This window comes from Camponotus vicinus, unplaced genomic scaffold (genome assembly GCF_025532165.1).
Source record: "Camponotus vicinus isolate PSW18456_S1 unplaced genomic scaffold, iyCamVici1.0 SCAF_3, whole genome shotgun sequence".
In the NCBI taxonomy this organism is placed as follows: domain Eukaryota; kingdom Metazoa; phylum Arthropoda; class Insecta; order Hymenoptera; family Formicidae; genus Camponotus; species Camponotus vicinus.
The window spans coordinates 857787-876270 of NW_028141967.1; the positions used below are offsets into that span (position 1 = coordinate 857787).

The 18484-nt window shown below is 30.0% G+C and overlaps 4 protein-coding genes across 21 annotated transcripts; 2 read left to right on the forward strand and 2 right to left on the reverse strand.

The window, feature by feature from the left end:
- Positions 1-13: 13 nt before the first annotated feature.
- Pbp45 (proximal sequence element A Pbp45) lies at positions 14-6343 on the forward strand. 4 transcript variants are annotated; one of them, XR_014437898.1, is made up of 9 exons: positions 15-422; positions 1101-1230; positions 1370-1667; positions 1811-2139; positions 2550-2686; positions 3465-3692; positions 3986-4882; positions 5288-5667; positions 5990-6343. XR_014437898.1 is itself a non-coding variant. In XM_083094705.1 (6 exons), exons 1-5 carry the CDS (start codon positions 407-409, stop codon positions 2665-2667), a joined length of 891 nt encoding a protein of 296 aa, XP_082950831.1. In that variant the 5' UTR covers positions 15-406; the 3' UTR covers positions 2668-2686; positions 3465-3792. The 4 variants fall into 4 exon arrangements, 1 of the variants encoding a protein (XP_082950831.1); XR_014437899.1 differs by lacking the exons at positions 5288-5667; positions 5990-6343 and having other exon boundaries at positions 14-177; positions 373-422; positions 3986-4997; XR_014437897.1 differs by lacking the exons at positions 5288-5667; positions 5990-6343 and having other exon boundaries at positions 3986-4997.
- On the reverse strand, positions 3087-7048 carry Fest (wurstfest). The gene is made up of 7 exons (XM_083094704.1): positions 6659-7048; positions 6153-6347; positions 5338-5622; positions 4707-4831; positions 4526-4643; positions 4009-4175; positions 3087-3728 (listed from the first exon to the last, which is right to left on the reverse strand). Exons 2-7 carry the CDS (start codon positions 6336-6338, stop codon positions 3503-3505), a joined length of 1107 nt encoding a protein of 368 aa, XP_082950830.1. The 5' UTR covers positions 6339-6347; positions 6659-7048; the 3' UTR covers positions 3087-3502.
- Positions 6660-15413, forward strand: LOC145968858 (prostatic acid phosphatase). 13 transcript variants are annotated; one of them, XR_014437886.1, is made up of 10 exons: positions 6660-6990; positions 9150-9312; positions 9952-10037; positions 11206-11304; positions 11389-11628; positions 11798-11983; positions 12078-12410; positions 12776-13834; positions 14108-14302; positions 14399-15413. XR_014437886.1 is itself a non-coding variant. In XM_083094702.1 (8 exons), exons 2-8 carry the CDS (start codon positions 9258-9260, stop codon positions 12950-12952), a joined length of 1176 nt encoding a protein of 391 aa, XP_082950828.1. In that variant the 5' UTR covers positions 6660-6990; positions 9150-9257; the 3' UTR covers positions 12953-15413. The 13 variants fall into 13 exon arrangements, 1 of the variants encoding a protein (XP_082950828.1); XR_014437887.1 differs by having other exon boundaries at positions 14108-14297; XR_014437892.1 differs by having other exon boundaries at positions 12776-12917; positions 13588-13834; positions 14108-15413.
- On the reverse strand, positions 12997-18230 carry LOC145968857 (putative ATP-dependent RNA helicase DDX23). Of its 3 annotated transcripts, none has more exons than XM_083094701.1 (10): positions 18147-18230; positions 17266-17956; positions 16781-17113; positions 16008-16430; positions 15707-15833; positions 15428-15551; positions 15208-15323; positions 14485-14745; positions 14099-14273; positions 12997-13843 (listed from the first exon to the last, which is right to left on the reverse strand). In XM_083094701.1, exons 2-10 carry the CDS (start codon positions 17850-17852, stop codon positions 13620-13622), a joined length of 2370 nt encoding a protein of 789 aa, XP_082950827.1. In that variant the 5' UTR covers positions 17853-17956; positions 18147-18230; the 3' UTR covers positions 12997-13619. The 3 variants fall into 3 exon arrangements, with proteins under 3 accessions (XP_082950827.1, XP_082950826.1, XP_082950825.1); XM_083094700.1 differs by having other exon boundaries at positions 18136-18224; XM_083094699.1 differs by having other exon boundaries at positions 18039-18197.
- Positions 18231-18484: the final 254 nt, after the last annotated feature.

The following is an 18484-nucleotide window of genomic DNA, read 5'->3' on the forward strand; positions in this document are numbered from 1 at the left end:
TGTTTTCATTATGTATGGGTCTGTTCTTTTTAGCTGAACTGCTGCACTAATGCAATAAGTTAGAAAGAGACAAACATACTCTCTTTCACTCTAACTAATTGCAGCAGTGCAGTTAAAAAGAACAGGCCCTATGTTAGATTACGTATAATTATCAGTAAAGCGAGAAAAACACAAATAGTTGGTTTTATTTAACTGAATTGCAATTTTTGCATTTCTCGTTTCTCCTTCTTTTGAATTCTTAAATATATTTTCATTCTCTCCTAATTCTGTTCTAATTCAGCTAAAAAGAATAAACATAATTTCTGCTTATATATATGATTTGTTTTTTACGATTTCTAATTTAAACTTTTGTTATTTATTTGTAATCAACAGTAATTCAACAGTTTGTAAAATAGTATAGAAGACCATGGAATGTTCTCAGCGTAAGTGTTGTTAAATTGTAAAAAAAAACATGCAAAATATTTCTTTGGTGGTCAACGCATTTGTTATGTATTTTAATGAATAAAGTGTGAAAATAATAATCGAAGCAATTATTTGATGCTGCAAAAATATTAAAATATAAATTAGAATGAATTAAGTTAGATACAATTTGTGTAGTATAATAATTTAATAGATGGATACTTACTTCAATCGACCTAGTTTTTATTTGCTGAGAAAATACATTTAATGCCATGTATACAAACAAAAATTTGAAGAATTAAAATGCTTATCAAGTAAAAAAAGTAATTTTAAGTACAAAAAATAACATTTTTTAAGGTTAAAAAAATCTATTATATCAATAGAATAGTGATATTGAGCATGCACAGTATGCTATTTAATTTAGTTAAAATTATATAATAAATAAATATATCTAACAAAATTATTTAAAATATTTATGATAATTTATGAATTGTATATATCAAAAGTATAAAATAATAGGATAGATCATGCTTTGCAAACAAAATCGTCAATTGTAAAACTATATACTTTAATCATAGATAGAGATAATACAATATAAATTACACATTGTAACTAATGGAACAAATATCGTTTTATGAATTGCAAAATTTGTATTAAGGAAAGAAATAATATGATTTTTTAAGTATGCTTTTCTTTTACAGAGAAACAGTTGATGCAAGCTTTTCGCATTGACTGCCAGGCATTAATAATGCGTTTTGAACTATCTTATAATACTCACTTTCAAAACTTCTGTGAGATCTGGAGAGATATGCAATTTAACTTGATTTTTACGTATGTATTTTATTTTTTTTACAAAAAAAGTGTTATTCTTAAACATCAGTAATTTTTTCTAATTTTTTTCTAATAATTTAATTATTATTAAGTAAAAATCTCTTGAAAAAAGCAGTTAATAAAAATTAATAACTTGCAGTTCTCATTCTTCTGAGGTAACTTTAATGGCACTTTGTGAAGATGCTCTTTGTATAACAAAGCAATTTCTGATAAGTGTAACCAGTTTAAAAGAACGTATTGGAGCTCTGTACCTTATGTATGCAGTATACTACAAAATGCCAACAGATCATCTAAAAATTAGAGTGACCTTGTCAGATTGGAAATGTTTGATGGAATTACATAGTCAGATCAAGGAAGAAGAATATCTTGATGCTAATTATATCTTGTGCAAGTTGATTGTTGATCGTGCATTTATTCATTGCATTAGCGATAGAGAGGTATATAGTTCTGGTATTGAAAAATATTAAATATCAAATTGGATGTTAAAATGGCAACTTATAAAAGTATGATTTAAAAAAACTGATTTATATTCGTCAAAAAATATATCGTTATTAATATGAAAACTTTTTTTTGTTCCTAGTACGGCATCGAGAGACATTTTCGTAAAAAGCAAGAACAGCCTAAATTGGATGTTAATTTAATGCCAGAGATCAAGGATCTAGCAACGCCTGGGAAGCTGTTGTCAATGATCGATAAATTGAGCAAAATCTATGAAGAAAAGAAACGCGTTTTATGCGACGCAGAGGGAGATTCCAGCTTGCAACTTTACGACGCTAATATGGCAAATGATATTGTTAGTAATATTCGTATAATGCAATCAGAGATATTTGCCAATTCACAGCCCAGCTGTAGCAAGTCATCAACAGTATCATCGTCGAATAGCGAAACTCCTCAGAAAGGTAAAAAACGGTGAGTAATTTTTTTTAATATACATATAACGTACTGTGATATATTTTAGAGGTAATAATAATTCTATAAAAAGTGTAAAAGAAACATTATAGTTGTGTAAAATATATACAGGGTGTCCGGAAAATCACCCGCAGTACTTCGGGAAGTGATTCGGGATCCAAAAAGAAGGAAAAAAAGCTATAAACATAAATCCGGAAATAAGTCGTTTCCGAGTTATAGCCACTTTTATGTTAAAAAAATCGTAATTTATAATCCGCTTGGCATCCCTCTTTTTTAAATTTTTTTTAAATTTAAAATTTAAAATTATATATAAAATTATGAAATTATATATAATTATAATACTTATAAATTGCAATTTTGGATTATTGCAACAAGGAATCTGATTGTGTATAATAATAATTCTTTTGCAGTATTCGATTCCGCAAGGATAATATTTTATCCAAAATAGGCCGAGCGTTTGAGGAAGGAATACAATCAGAATCCGAAGAACAGGATGACTCAGAGATAGATTTTCTAGAAGATGCGTGAATAAAGCTCAGCATTACAAGTAAGTAAGAAAAAGATGTAAAAAATTAAATAATACAAGACTTCATTCACGTATTAATTTAAATATATAGATATAAAAAAGAAATAATTTTGAAACATTTTTTTTTTACTTTATGATATTGACAAATAAAAATTATAAAATTAAATTATAAGAAATAAAATTCTATTGTTGAATTTTATTGTTAAAACTGTGATTTTCTAAGTTTTTGTAACTGTAATTTTATATTTTACAAATTAAATTTTGTAAAATGTTTTTTGCCAAAATGTGATATAGATAACCAAAAAAGATAATCACACAGTATACATATATGTTTTTGTGAAACATCTATTATTATAAATATAGATCATGAGGGAATTAGTAGTTAAATATAACTTTTTGTATAATAAAGTGATCAGTTGAATTTCTTACAAAAACTCTTTTACTCTCTTCAAATCAACATATCAGATAAGACAATTCAATTAAATTACTAAACTATAGCAAAATGAAATTCTCAAACATAAATAATTCCCTAAACATAAAAGCTTGGGCATAATTGAAGAGTAATGTAATAGTAGTCTGTAATTTTTTTAAAAACTTCATTTTGATGTAATTTGATGTCAAAATGACTACTTTTGCTATTTGGGAAGACTTTCAAGATTTGCAAGCATGAACATTCTTTATTTTTCAAAAAATGATTTAAAATTTTCGTCACGCGTTTAAGATTAATCCGTCACTGGCAAAAGCCTCGAAAGGACCTATTTAACAATCCGAGTTAGCATTACTCCGATGCTGTTTGCAGGCAAACCTAGCAGGAAATCAAGTTGTTCACGTACTCTCCTAGTAGACTTTCAATTGGTTATTGTCATCAAAACCAGCGCTATGACCCGCATTTCTCACTATAAAACTGGTGCCGTCATAGTGCATGCGACGCTCGCCACGACGCACGAATAGATGTGATGTCTGACCCAGAGACGCAGTGCAATGCAAAAAAGGCGTTGTCAATGACGCCGTGCCATTGCTAGGCGATGTACGTAATTGGTACTTGTTGCTATTTCGCGCAATCCTGTTATACACAATGAAAATATTAAATTTGTATAAATATCATAAATATAGAAATTCTTAACTTATACTAATTTTCCTAATATTCAGCATAAGAAATAAGAAAAGAAATCATTTTTTATCATGTTTATATATGTATATGTGAGAATATATTTTATTATTTTAAATTAATATAAATTAGTGTGGAAAATTTAATATTAAAAGTGTTTGTTTATAATTTATACATTAGCTTTTTCTTTTTTGATTTTTAAATATTTCCAGATTAACCAATTAAATGCGAATACCTGACGAGACCATCGGGAGTCTGAGATATTCTAATGTTGTTGATAATCCAATTCTCAACTCCTTCATCTGTTTGCCAATACTGAGCTGTACTGAGATGTGCCGCAGCTTCTTGCAAACATGTTGGTCCATGACGAGAGTCTGAGTAAAAGACACTCAGCGAAAAGTCCTGCGAGATATTAATTAAATTGGAAAAAATGAATTTCTTATAGTTTTCAATTCACAATTCAATAAAAAAAAAAAAACATAAAAAAGACTAATCGTTTGTCAATAATCTTTTTGTTGCTGACGTAGAATATAGATTAAATTTATTTATTTACCATAAATTTTTTTTCTCAAAATTGTAATGTAATAGAGCAATTTGGAAAACGACATCGTATTCAGCATCCAAAAGATATACTATGAAGAATGTTTCTTGTGTTTGAATAAAGTTGGAATTTTTTATTGAATTGTGTTATTTATCTAATAATATTTGAATATATCGTCATTCGTGAATTTTTATTCGCTTTCTCGTTTTACCTGACTCATATCCGAGAAGGAGTCTGTTGTGGTCCTAGTCCCAGCTGTATCCACCAGATAAACTAGCGCGCATTGCTCTGATGTGAAACTGACTCCTTTATACCACATCTTCGCATATCTAATAGAACAAAAGTATTGAAATTAATATGACTAATTGAATAACGCGAAAACTTGGACTAACTTGTTATTGCCATGCATATCGTGAGCAACTATCTCCACCCGAGAACCGTATTGATATATCCTACCATTGGGATGTAACAAAGCGGCAGCCGCTCCGGAACCGCTCAATGAAAGGACAATGTTATTCTATGAAGATAAGGAACGAGGTGTAGATTTGGATTAAATCTAGATTTGTTTGTGAGTTGATATTTAATTCCAAAATTTGACACTATTCTTTTATATTTAATATTAATATTTTAAATTTAATACAATATAAATTATTTTTTAATAAAATATATTTTTTTTAAATTAAGATTATATGTTAATATTCCTTTACAATTTTTTTAATATTTAAATATTAAGTAAATTTGTATTTATTTCATAAAAATCAGTTATTAAATAAAAAACTAAAGATTTAATCTATATTTTATTTAGTTCATGAAGTTTGTAGTGTGTAATGTGCTATTTTTATTATGAATAACATTCATAATAAAAATAAATTAATATCTATAAAATTATTTGATTAAATATTGATAAATCTAACTCATATATTCAAATATTTATATTGATAAGAAGAAATAAAATCTTATTTTCATTTTTAAGGGGAATATACATATGTTAATATTACAAGATATTTTTATACAAAAAGCTACCTTAAAGTTAATGACCCGGACGGCGCGATCAATGGTCATGTCCACGCGTATCCTATTGTGCAGCCTCAATGATATCGTACCATGGGGGGTGGCAACAACACCGCCAACACCACTGTCAGTATCATGCTCCCTCCAGTTTTCTGTATAAATGGAAACTTCATCGGTTGCATAATAAGGTCCGCCGATCGACTTCCTGGGTTGTCGCCAGATCGCCGCTGATCCTCCATTTAATCCATTCCACTGTTCAGCCGGAGGCTCGAAATACTTGGACAACTCGTTGTATCGCTGCAAGATTATTTAGAAGAAAAATCATGAATGCAAGGTCACAGGGTAAATAAATCTCTGTATATTATATTTTAATTTTAATAACTTGAACAAATATTTATGCTTTCAATGTAGAAGAAAGTTTTGAAAAAAATTTAATATTATGTTTACACGATTGTTATATTTTTCATATTTTTTAAAATTTTATTTTTTATTATTTTTTATTATATTTTATATATTTTTCATATTTTCATAAAAAATTTCGAGTAAATAAGTAATTTTGAAATGCATGAAACAAGTTTTTTTTGATATATTTAAGATTCTATAATCTGTCTTATATGTTTATAGTGTTTCTTGTGTGTTCTATTTATCATATTTTTTTTTTTAGATTATCTTCAATTATCTCTAAAGTATTTGATTTAAACTTCCTAAAATCATTTTATTGCTATTTGAAGATACGAACTCTCGTTATGTAAAATCACGCTTGTTTATGCTTGAAATAAAAATACAAAGATAGACTGAAGATGTAAACGTTCAAAGTTTGACTATACTTGAAAATTGGAATCTTCAGATTGAGCATGATAATTGTGTGCAGTATAAAGAGATCTAGGTCGTATAGCTGTGCTTGAGCTAGTTTGATTCTGTATCGTCACGGGATACGATGGTGCCGTTTGCATCGTTGACAAAACAAAAGGCTTATGTATCTCCTTCCGGTATTCGCTGCAGGTATTTGTCATTTCCTTTACCTCGAAAGGAATATAAAAAAATCGTCGTTTTATATCAGTTAACTTTATTGCAATAAAAGTGATCTAACTTATTTTTTTAAGAACTTTTGAGAAAATTGATATTGCAATCGAGAAATTAAATTTAAGATTACTTTTGGAACCTTTGATTAATTATTTCTTATTTCAGTCAAAATTTTGTTAAAAAATGATTTAAAAATTCAAAAAAATTTTTAAAAAGATGAATTATTAAAATACAAAATGCGATCAATAAATTGTAAACGTAATTATAAATAACAAGGCAAGAACAAAATCGCTAAACGTAAAAAACGCACTTTGGAATCGCCAGCGTTCTTTGGTTTCTTGCGCCGGGATTTCCGGTGCTTGGTGACCGTCGTCTGGCCGACTTCGCCTGCGTGATCCACGGTTGAAGCGATTTTGGATTCCCCGGGATCGACGATGTTACACTGCGAATCAGCAGTTGTGGCTATTAGCTCGCGTAAGCTTCACCTTGAACGGAAACTCGCACGACAGGCTGCTGATGCTGTGTGCTAATAAGTGAGCATCTCAGTCGCCCTGGTGATTCGCCGAAAGACAGTTGATGATCTTATTGATGATCCGGAAGCTCTCGCGGCCGTCGTAGATCTCCGCTCGCATATTGTCGGCGGTAAAGAAATATCCAATTATTTCAATCATAAATTGAAAAGCAGTTTTCAGAATTTAATGCAGTATTTTAAAATATGAGTCTTAACTTAGTTGATAAGTATATTACACAATTAGCTTTTTATATAACTAATTGAGAATTAAAAGAACAAATCTTTGCAACTTTGGATATCTGAGAGATTTGAATATTTGAATATTATTGATATCTGTACATTTAAATACACATACACACACACATCTATATATATATATGTGTGTGTGTGTGTATTTTTTTTTCGCTTTGTAAATATTTAAATTTACTCATAAATTGTAACAAAACAATAAACATATATGTGTGTGTGTGTGTGTGTATATATATATTTATTTATTTATATTTATGAGTAAATTTAAATATTTATAAGGATCGAGCAAAAAAAAGAAAAATATATATATATATATATATATATATATATATATATATATATATATATTTCAATATCTCCAAACAATGACATTAGAATATTACATAAGTCTGCCTTTTATAAACCGCGAAACAATAATTGTAAAAATAAATCTCGTTACAAAAAGCATCTAAATATCATGATTATCATGACCAATTATTTGCGAGTAATTTTTTCAGTCTTGAGAAGCATTGCAATATAAATTGAAACTTGTATTTATTTATAAGCTTGATATAGCGATATTAAATTTTTTCCTCATTCCTCTTTTTTTTCTAACGATTCAGTTCGAGGATAACAAATTAGAAGTTATATTCTCGAATTAAATTAATTCGATTTATATTCTAATGAAACTGGATTGTCAAAATATTTAATATTTTTGTATAATTAATTATACCGTAAGAATTATAATTGAGTAGAAAAATAAAAGATCAAGATAAAAGAATATTGACCTTGAAGGAATGGTCATGGTAGTGACAAAAAAAAGAAACATTATTGAAGCATTCATCATTTGAAGCATTATATTTTTGTTCGTTCGTGTATTGTGTGAATGTTTCTTTTCAACTGTTCTTGTCATTGCCAAGTCTATAATACCCGCGATAATAATTATCAATAGTTATGCGTCCTTACTTTGCGAAAAAAGTGACTTATTGTTTTTAACATTTGTAGATACGTTCAATTATTATCATACATCTACAACGCAATTATCAAACCATTTGTCAAAATTTTTATCAAAATGGAGCCTTTAATGGAATCTTAAATATTCGGTTTCTCTTTGACAGAGAAAAAAAGAGAGATAGACTCCTCTTTTTCTACAAATTCTCCTTCAAACACTTAGCGCATTTTGTTAATTCCTCGTTGTCATTACGTATTGCGTAACACTAAAGTGTTTTGTAACAATGTACATACAAGTTTGGTGCACAAGTATCATGCAAAGGCATTACTGCGGAAGTAAAAGCATACGATTATTATGATACCGTTTTTTTTTTCATATCACGATAAAGATTGATTTTTTTCAACGAAATGTGCTGCGATAAACTTTTGTGTGTGTATGAGAGAAAGAGAGAGCAAAGCTCCAAGAAGATAATATTATCTTTATGTTGTACGCATTTTTTCAAAAATCTTTCGCGTCACGTTCAAATGTCATGCCATTCTTGTTCTATATTATATCGATTCGCTGACGCTGCTACAAAATTTTTTGCGCATCGTTGTAAAGTTGCAAGTCGACGATTGAATAAATCCAGGAATTTGATGGAAATAATTGTAAAATGGAGTTGGAATTTTAATATACAGATTGTTAAGCATTCAAGAAATCAGATCTAAAACAGATAAAAAATTTTGCTAAAGATCAATCTTTATCTGTCGTCGTACAATATTTTTGTTTCCGTAATATTCTGGTATTTACTGGTAATAATTACGCACAATATATGCGTGTATATTGTTATTATTTATTTACACGACATGTAATAACAATGATAAAATAATTGATAAAAGTATTGCGCAAAAGTTGCAGAATTTATAAAGAAAAGAAGTCAGAGAGAAATGGAATACTTATGGTTTCATTGAAAATGATTGACTGATGAGACTGAATTGACAAACGGTTTGACAATACACAATGTTACGCGCGATAATAATTATCAATATAATTATGAAAAAATAAAACAGGCATGTCGTTTTTTCTCAGAGAGGGGATATGTGACTTTATCTATACGCACGTGTGTTGCAGACTTCTCTCAGTACACGATCGCCCATGTTCGCACGTGCTTCATTCACTTCATTCTTGCAGACTCTATTTGTGAGACCAATCAGCTCTCTCATCATTGATTAATTCGAAATGATTCCTCCGGCAGTAACTATCGTTCTGCTTCCAGTGCTTGCATTGAGACTAGGTAAATGTTTTTTTTGTCTTTCTCTTTACAAATTTACTCTGTTTTATACAAAATGTTTAAAGAAGAGATTGCGAGCTTCAACAATATATTCCATGTTAAATTTATGAATAATTATAAATAAAATTTGTAACCAAATAAATACAATTCAATAAAAAAATAATATAATATAATACATTGAAAAATAAATGTGCCTCTCCAGAAGCTAAGCTAATATCAGATGTCACTATAAGAAATATAAATAGTAAATTTTTATTTCATTAGATACGAATTGTATTTATTTCATTATAAAAATGTAAATTAATCGAACACCTGAGAAAATATGAGACCTTTCACATTCCACACCTTTATAATATATATACATTTGAAGTGTCCCGAGGTGAAAATTCATATATCACCAATATATATTGTGAATTATATATATTTATATTTTATTATACAGATTTTTTCCAGAACTATAATTCGTATTGAAGAAATATTGGTTTAGATACATAACTCTCTTTCTTTTCATTTTTAGTATAAATGTTTATTATTATTGTTTTCAATAATATTGCAGTCACAATATTATTTGAATAACTGTATTATATTGCATTATTTTTTATGTGTATAAGAAATGTCATATCTTATATATACTTTACTTAGGAATATCTTTGCCCTCCAAAGTTATAGGCGAGGAAGATGAGGCAAATTATGAAATTAAAAAAGACACGTTGCGACTAGTCACTGTGGTATGTATATGTATTAGAGATTTAAATATACATACGAACAAATTTTTGCATAGTTAATCTTGCAATCTCAAATTGTAAAAAAACTTTCAGTTTCGAATTATGTTTCAAAGCTCTCTAATATAATTAGAATATTTATTAATTAGTATAATCAATCTCTCTATAATTCAGTACAAAAGAGATGAACGAAATTTTAATAAGAAATTAGTAAATGAAGACTTGAAAACATCCCAATCAATCCCAAAATTTAGAGATAAACAATATTCTCTTTTACATAGATAATATATATTTTTCTGTCGTTTTTTTTAATATATCCGTTTTTAACTTTTATTTCATTATTTAATATAATCATTCCTATTTATAACTAATATAATTATACCATTATTCCAATCATTATAATCATTTTAACATAAAAGACACATCACAGTAAATCAATATCAATATCAATAGCATCAATAATAAGCTAATAGATTACTCCTAATTTTAATTTTTTTTATTTGTGTGTATATTTTAATAATTTTCTTATTTAATTCAATAATTTCTATATACTTTTTCTCAGCGTGAATCGATTAAATAATAATATTTACTAATAACATAAAATAAATATAAATAATATTTATATATATTTTTGGCAGGCAAAAGAAAAGAGATTTAAACGAGACTCAAGCATCCATACATTTCATCAATTCATGCCGCACCACATCATAGTCATTACCTTCAAAATCAACAACTCTCCTTGTAAAACTGGATTAGTTAAATTGTATTTACATCGGGATTAACGTTATCGTGAAATATTCTCTGTATGTATACTCTTTACTTCAGTTTTAAAAGTTTAAAAAAAATGTTAAAATTTAAGTTTTTATAATCGATTTATCAAGCAAAACTGCTAAATATATATCACTAGTTTTACTCTAAACGTTGTATAATTAATAAAATTATACAATAATTGAATATATATATATATATATATATATATATATATATATATATATATAATCGCGAATAAAATTCGTTAATTATTGTAAGAAAATCAAATTTCAAAACATTTATCTAAATTGCAAGGTATCGAATCTCTTTCGTTTAAGGGAATAATTAAATTTCAATCGCTCATTTGCTCTAAAGAACGAAAAATTAACATCACGTGATATGCGAGATTTTTTTTATTTTTTAGATAACAAGACATGGAGAAAGAGCACCCGTAGATACCTATCCGAATGATCCTTACATCAAGGATAATATGGAACCCTATGGCTGGGGTCAGCTGACAAATGTAAATTCTATTTTGCCTTCCTTTTTCAAGCATTATATATTTCTTTCACAAATTGAATTTAATTAAATCATATACGCAACTTAGGAAGGAAGAAGGAACCAATACAATCAAGGATTATTCTTGCGAAAGCGTTACGATAGCTTTTTAGGGTCGATGTACAGTCCCGATATATTTTATCTGCAAACCACCGCTGTAGATCGTACAAAAATGTCAGGCATGCTTGAGGCCGCTGCTCTATGGAAGCCTAACGAGAAACAATCGTTCAAAACTGATCTACCTTGGCAACCAGTCATATTATTCTATCAGGAACGTTCAGAGGACACGGTAAAATACTTGCGTAAACATTTGGCCAGACAAACCAATCCTTTTTATTCTTTTTCAATCTATTTCGATGCATATATCACTCATGATGATCGCTTCTGACATCATGATCCAAAATGGATCGAGATGTTTTTTTTATCAAAACTCGTCGTAAACAGGGTGTATTTTACAGCTAATGTTAGTGTGGAATACATGTCCGAAGTATACTCAATTACGCACTTCGGCGAACGATTTGCCGGAAGTTCGGAAAATACAGGAAGACAATAAACAATTGTTCGACGAGCTCACCAATTTGACAGGCATGCCGATCACAACTATCGACGACGTCAGCTCGCTTTACAGCACGTTAACAGCTGAGGTAAATTTTATACTCAATACTGATTAATATGCATATAATGAACTTTTCGATTCAACTGTCAATTTATTATTATGCTCGCGAATTATTGTTACAGAGACAGATGAATTTGACTTTACCAAAGTGGATAGACGACTATTATTCCAAATTACTACGCTACTACTTGTGCGAGCAACAGCTTAACACGTTCAACGATGAATTCCGCAGGCTAAAAGGAGGTCCCATGCTACGAAAGATTATTAATGAAATGATAGCAAAAAAGGAAGGCACTTTGCAACCTGAAAAGAGGAAAATGTTTATGTACATTGGCCACGACAGCACTATCGTCACCCTGTTGGACACGATGCATATTTGGTACAACCAGATACCACATTGTAATATTATGATAATGATAGAATTACATCAAGACGAGAATGAATGGAATATCCAAGTAAGTATAAATTTTCCAATCACACCCCTAAATATTTCGAATTATTTAAAATTATGAGAAGACAAAATTTTACAGAAAAGAAGAATCGTTTTCGCTGACTTTAATCTTTATATATTTAATCGAGATGACAATTTCAAATAATTTTCAAAATATATTAATATTTTGTCGCTCATAATGTACATAATAACTTAAAAATTGTAAATAAAAAAATTTCTACAAATAATCAGACATTAATCTTGACAACATATATAAAAATAAAGCTCACACAAGTTTATCTTAATAAAAGTTATTTTTTCATCTTAATATATATCTTTTAAAAGTCTCGCTGTTTTGATTCTTAAATAACGAGAATATTTTTGCTACAGGTATTTCTGAGGAATACGACAATCCATGAGCCATATCCAATGACAATACCTGGATGCACCGTTATATGTCCTCTTGACAAGTTTGTAGAGATTTTAAAGCCGATGATATCGGACAATTGGAGTGAGGAATGCAAGGTCGAAGGTGATTATGTAACTCCACCTCCACCAGTTCCATAATTGTAAAAAATTGTCGTCTTACTCTTATCATATTATAATTAATATTTCATATTCAAATAATTTTATTGTATCTATATATATAGTAATTTATTTACATTACTAATGACTATTAGTAAACGACACGTTATCGTGTCACCGTATGAATCGAATTTTTTGTAAAGATTCGAAATATTTGTAATAATTGTATTTTCGAGTCATTTGGATCGATCAATTTCTGTATTTTGCACTTCTTTTTCAATATTATATCCTATTTATATTCACATTCATAAGATGAAAATGGCATTACACATAGATTCATGTCTGTCTATAATCTCACTTTCATCTTAATCATTATTAAGTAGCAACTGTGAAAAAAGGAGAGCAATACAAGAGAAATTCATTTTATAAACATGAAAAATACGTATTTAGATTTAACTATATGAAACACACAAATGATGTACATTCTTGTAAAATTGCAAAAATAAAACAAAATTTTATAAAAGCTTCAAAATTTAAGAGGACACATTTTCTCCTAATTTGTAATAAAATTTTTCTAAAAATATAATTTCCTAAAAATTAATGATTCCAATTCATGGTATTTTTCTCTTATATTTTTCGCAACTCCGAATCTTCTGATATTCTGATGTGGATTCAAGCATCTAATTAAAATACCTACCATGAAAAAAGATTAAGCAAAAATCTTCTCTTCCCGCCGCTTCTTGGTGACCACCGTTCCAGGCTTATGCTGAGCATCTGGATGATTAAGTAGTTCCGGCGGACAAGTAGATATCGGACTGGCGAGGATGGTTTGCTTGAGATCATAAAACAAATGACTATCGTCTTTTGTGCAGAAGGAAATAGCAAGACCAGCTTTGCCAGCGCGACCAGTTCGTCCGATCCTATGTGTGTAATCTGCAAATAAATATTATAAATAGATAAATTATACAGGATATCTCTGAAAATATATTGATTTCTATATCTAAATTACCAAGGCTTAAATTACAAAGATTTTGTTAAAAAATAATTAAATCTTTACAGATTTCAGGGATAAATGATAATTTTTAGCTGATTTATTTTTGTTGAGGGAAACTCAAATTTATAGCAATTCAAATTCATATTAATAATTTTATGAAAAAAGACGATAAAAGCAGAAGAGAGATAACTTACCCTCGATAGTTTTAGCCATGTCATAGTTGATGACCATAGAAACATCCTTGATGTCAATACCTCGACCTGCGACATCTGTGGCCACCAAAATATCTTTGCTCCCGCTTTTGAGAGATGCCAAAGCGTATTCTCGCTGTTCCTGGCCTTTTCCACCATGCAGGGTACATGCATTGTACTATGATGAAATAAGATAAGTCAAGTTAGGTATTTATATAATATTCTATTTTGTAATTTTTAGTCTTTAATTCTTGAATACAATAATGGAAGATTTTAACACATGATCAAAATTTTGTGTTTCAGAAATTGAATGCCATGAATTGAAATAAACTCCGTCGAGAATTCCAATTTAACTCACAAATCATAAATATTTTTTGTAAATTACATACCCCGAATTTTTCCAAGCCTTTCGCTAGAACGTCTGCACCCTTCTTCTGATTGACGAATATGATGACAGGAGGTTCGACACCTCTGCTCAATATCTCCATGAGTTTCTTTCGCTTATCAGCCTCACCCATTATATGGACTATCTGTTCGGTGCGTTCTGTCGGTTTACCGACGCTACCGATGTATACTACCGCCGGCCTCCTTAAGTAAGTTCTAGCAAGACGTTCCACAGCCGGTGGCATTGTGGCGGTAAACATCACCGTCTAGAAACAAAAAAGAATCATTAGTAAAAATAAGCATTAATAAAAGTAAAAGTATTATTTGCTTTTTAGCATTTAACAGTGTAAAGTGCAAACGACAAGATATTTTCGTAGAAGAAAACGACACTAAATAGCAAAACGAACAAAAAACATGTTCATCTTATTATTATGATATTATTGCATTTGAAAAATTCAATTATTTTTTTAGTATATTTCTTTATTTCTTGAGACAATGTTAAATTTTATTAAAATTTTATTAAAATAAGTGAAAGGAAAATTATTTTTCTATATTTTATATAAATTTATAATGAGAAAATAAACGAAAAACAAAAAATAAATTATATGCAAGATTAAAAAAAAAGATTTAGAATTTATAGAAGGCAGTATTCTCTAAATTAAAATTAGCAAAAAATTAAATATTTAATAATTAGTTTACAATTATATCAATTTAAAAACATTTTTTACTTGTCTATATTTCTTCTTTGTATTGTAGTTGGCTAGAAGCTTCTCTTCATTTTCTGCATCCTCGTTGTCCGGTTTTAAATTTGTGACAGGCATGTATTCCAGAATTTTTTGCACATCTAAAAGAATTTTTATAAAAGATTAAATTACTGTAAAAAACAAATGTTAACTTTTTGAAATTATAGAATATTATAAATTTGTTATAAAAACTTATATAGAAGACCTGGCTCAAATCCCATATCTATCATCCTATCAGCCTCGTCCAGTACAATATAAGTGCATTGATTCAACACGAGGTATCGATTTTCTAAAACATCTATCAATCGACCAGGTGTAGCAATAACAATCTGAAAAAAAGATTCTTAATTAAATATCTTATATTACTTTTCGATTTCACATCATCTGATTTAAAAGAAGTTGATAAAATTATTCGTTACATGTACATTTATGTGCATGTGTGTGTGTTATATATACAAATGTAATGCATTTCAAAAATTATTACCTCACAACCCATTCGCAATCTAAAACCTTGTTCCTCTCTCGATAGACCACCTACCACCACAACAGTTCGGATGCCCAACGGTTGTCCGAATTTATTAGTCTCTTCTTCTATTTGTTGTGCTAACTCACTGTAATACAAACCAAATATTTATTTGTAGACATTAAAATGTCTTATATTTTGTCCAATTAATCAATATTAATATCAACAAGCTAAAATATTAAAAATATAAAAGTAAATATATGTACATTTTGCATCTATAATAAAAACATAATTCTATAAGAATTAGAGAAACAATTAATACCGTGTTGGCGCTAAAATAATACTGTAGGGTCCTTGGTCCGCTTCATCGAGTCTTTCGATTTTTGGCAGACTGGTAATCCATAATAACAGTGGAATCAGGAAGGCTAGTGTCTTGCCCGAACCAGTCTCAGCAACACCAATGATATCTCGATTCTGTAAACCAATAGGAATTGCTTGTCGTTGAATGGGCGTGAGATCCTTGTAGCCCACTTTGTCGATGATGTCCAGGATTTCTTTCGGAAAACCGGATTCTTTCCAAGAACGAATAGGATCAGGAATACGACCACCCTTTATTGTGATATTATAGTCCTCTCTGAAGATACGCCAATCACGCTCAGTCATTTCATTCAACGCCTTCTCGGACCAATGTCGATCGTCCCATTTTTGTTTCTCTTCTTTTCTTTTCACTTTCTTCAATCTCATTCTTAAAGATATAGAAAAGTACAATTTATTAAATAATTCCTCTAACTATTCCATAAAATGAATAATAGTAATAATATAGACATAGATAAACATAGTAACATAGATAAAAAAATTGATAGAAATATTTGACTGTACAGGATGTTTTATATTTTCTACCTATTAATTATGAAGAATTTCGAGTCAAAAAATTCTAACCATTTTTTTTTCTGTAATATTTGACAAAAAAGAATTATTAAATTTCATCCAATTTCATATACATAAAGTTATTGAAAATTGAAAACACAAAAAATTATATTTTTCTACTAAATTCGATATTTTACTAAAACTAATAATTTTTTCAACAAAACTTACTTTTCTTGTTCTTTTTCAGCCTCTGTGCGTCTCTTCTCTAATAATTCGCCATAAAATTTGCTTTGATCTCGTTTTTGTGCTTTTATATCAATACCAGCCAAATTGCCTCTACCAAAGAATTGCACTTGATGTCTCTCTTTATAAATGTTGTTGTAATCCACAGAAGTATCTTCTGAAGTGTCCCAATCAAAGACAAACTTTCTGTCATTTAGCCTTCTGACTCGTCGCTTTTTTTTCACTATTCCCAAGTATCTTTCTTTGATAGCCTCCACTTCTTTCTCTTTGTCCTTATCTTTAATATCATCCTCGCGCAAACGTTGTCCATCTCTTCTCCTATAAAAAAATTCAACTTTTAAGAATTATTTATTCTATATAATCTGTTTTGATTATATATCTGTTTTGAGGTAAGAGTACATCTTAAAACTAAATTTTTTTCAATACTCAAAAACACTAATGCTTAAAAAATGAAAATTTAATCAACATACCTATCTCTATCATCCCATTCTCTCTCTTTTCCAGAGCTATCATTGTGAAATAACTTGAAATCTTCTTCCTGCTGTTTCTTTATCGCCTCTACCTCTTGTTGACGTTTCTCCAGAGCTATGGCCGCGCGCTCCTCTTTGGTGAGAAACTTTGGTTTAGCTCGAGCTTCCTCCTCTGCTTTCTTCTTGGCCAGCAGTTCCTCCAGACTCAACGGTTCCTTCTTTGTCATCTGCTTGACCTTTTCCTCCGACTCTTCTTCATCTTTCTTAGTATCGCTCTTTAGATCCTTCTTCGAGTCATCTTCGACAAGCACAGGACTACTCTTGTGCTTTTTCTCATCCTTGGATCTGTCCTTGACATCTCGACCGTCCCTCGGGCGTTCCTGATCCTTTTCCCGCGACCTGTCGCGCTCGCGCGATCTACCTCGCTCTCGCGATCGTTCCCTCGATCTGGACCGCTTTCTATCCTTCTTGCGATCCTTGGACCGACTCCTGCTGCGTCGACGGTCACGTCGTTCGCGATCGCGGTCGCGTTCCCGTTCACGGTCGCGAGATCGACTGCGCCGCGTGATTTTTTTGTCGTGTGGCATTTAAAGACCAAACGAATAACACAAGCAAAAATTCCTCTTTTACAAAATTTAATGTGTTTCTAGCTGCAGGTATGGCTTCTTAACACTGCGTCTATTAGTCTCCTCTAAAACGAAATAAAAAATCATAGTTAAAATTGGTTAGAATGCTCACAAAAGCTGGAATAATGCTATCGCAAGAATATTTACTAAATCGATAAATTTAATTTACTGCAATTAACCTCTCTTTTTAAAGAGGTAAATAATCTAATTATAAATAATAAAGCGATTTGTAATATCTCGTTACATTAAAATTACTTTGCAGATCATTTTCCTTCAGTATACGCAAGTATACCAACATGGTTACTCGCGCAGATTTTGTTGCCTCAAAGCGCCTTTACATGGCAGCATCTGCGCATGCGTACGTAAGCGTTGGAAACGCACATGCGTACGTAAGCGTTGGAAACGCGCATGCGTAAAGGTGTATTTACATGGCAGCGTCAAGCGTCTGCGCAGAAGATCATTGGCTGCGTTCAGCAGAAAAAGCTGCTTTACAACTGTTGTAAAATTCGTGAGCCTGATTGGTGTATGCTCTTAATTTTGGCTGAATCTAAGAGTATACACCAATCAGATTCACGAATTTTACAACAGTTGCA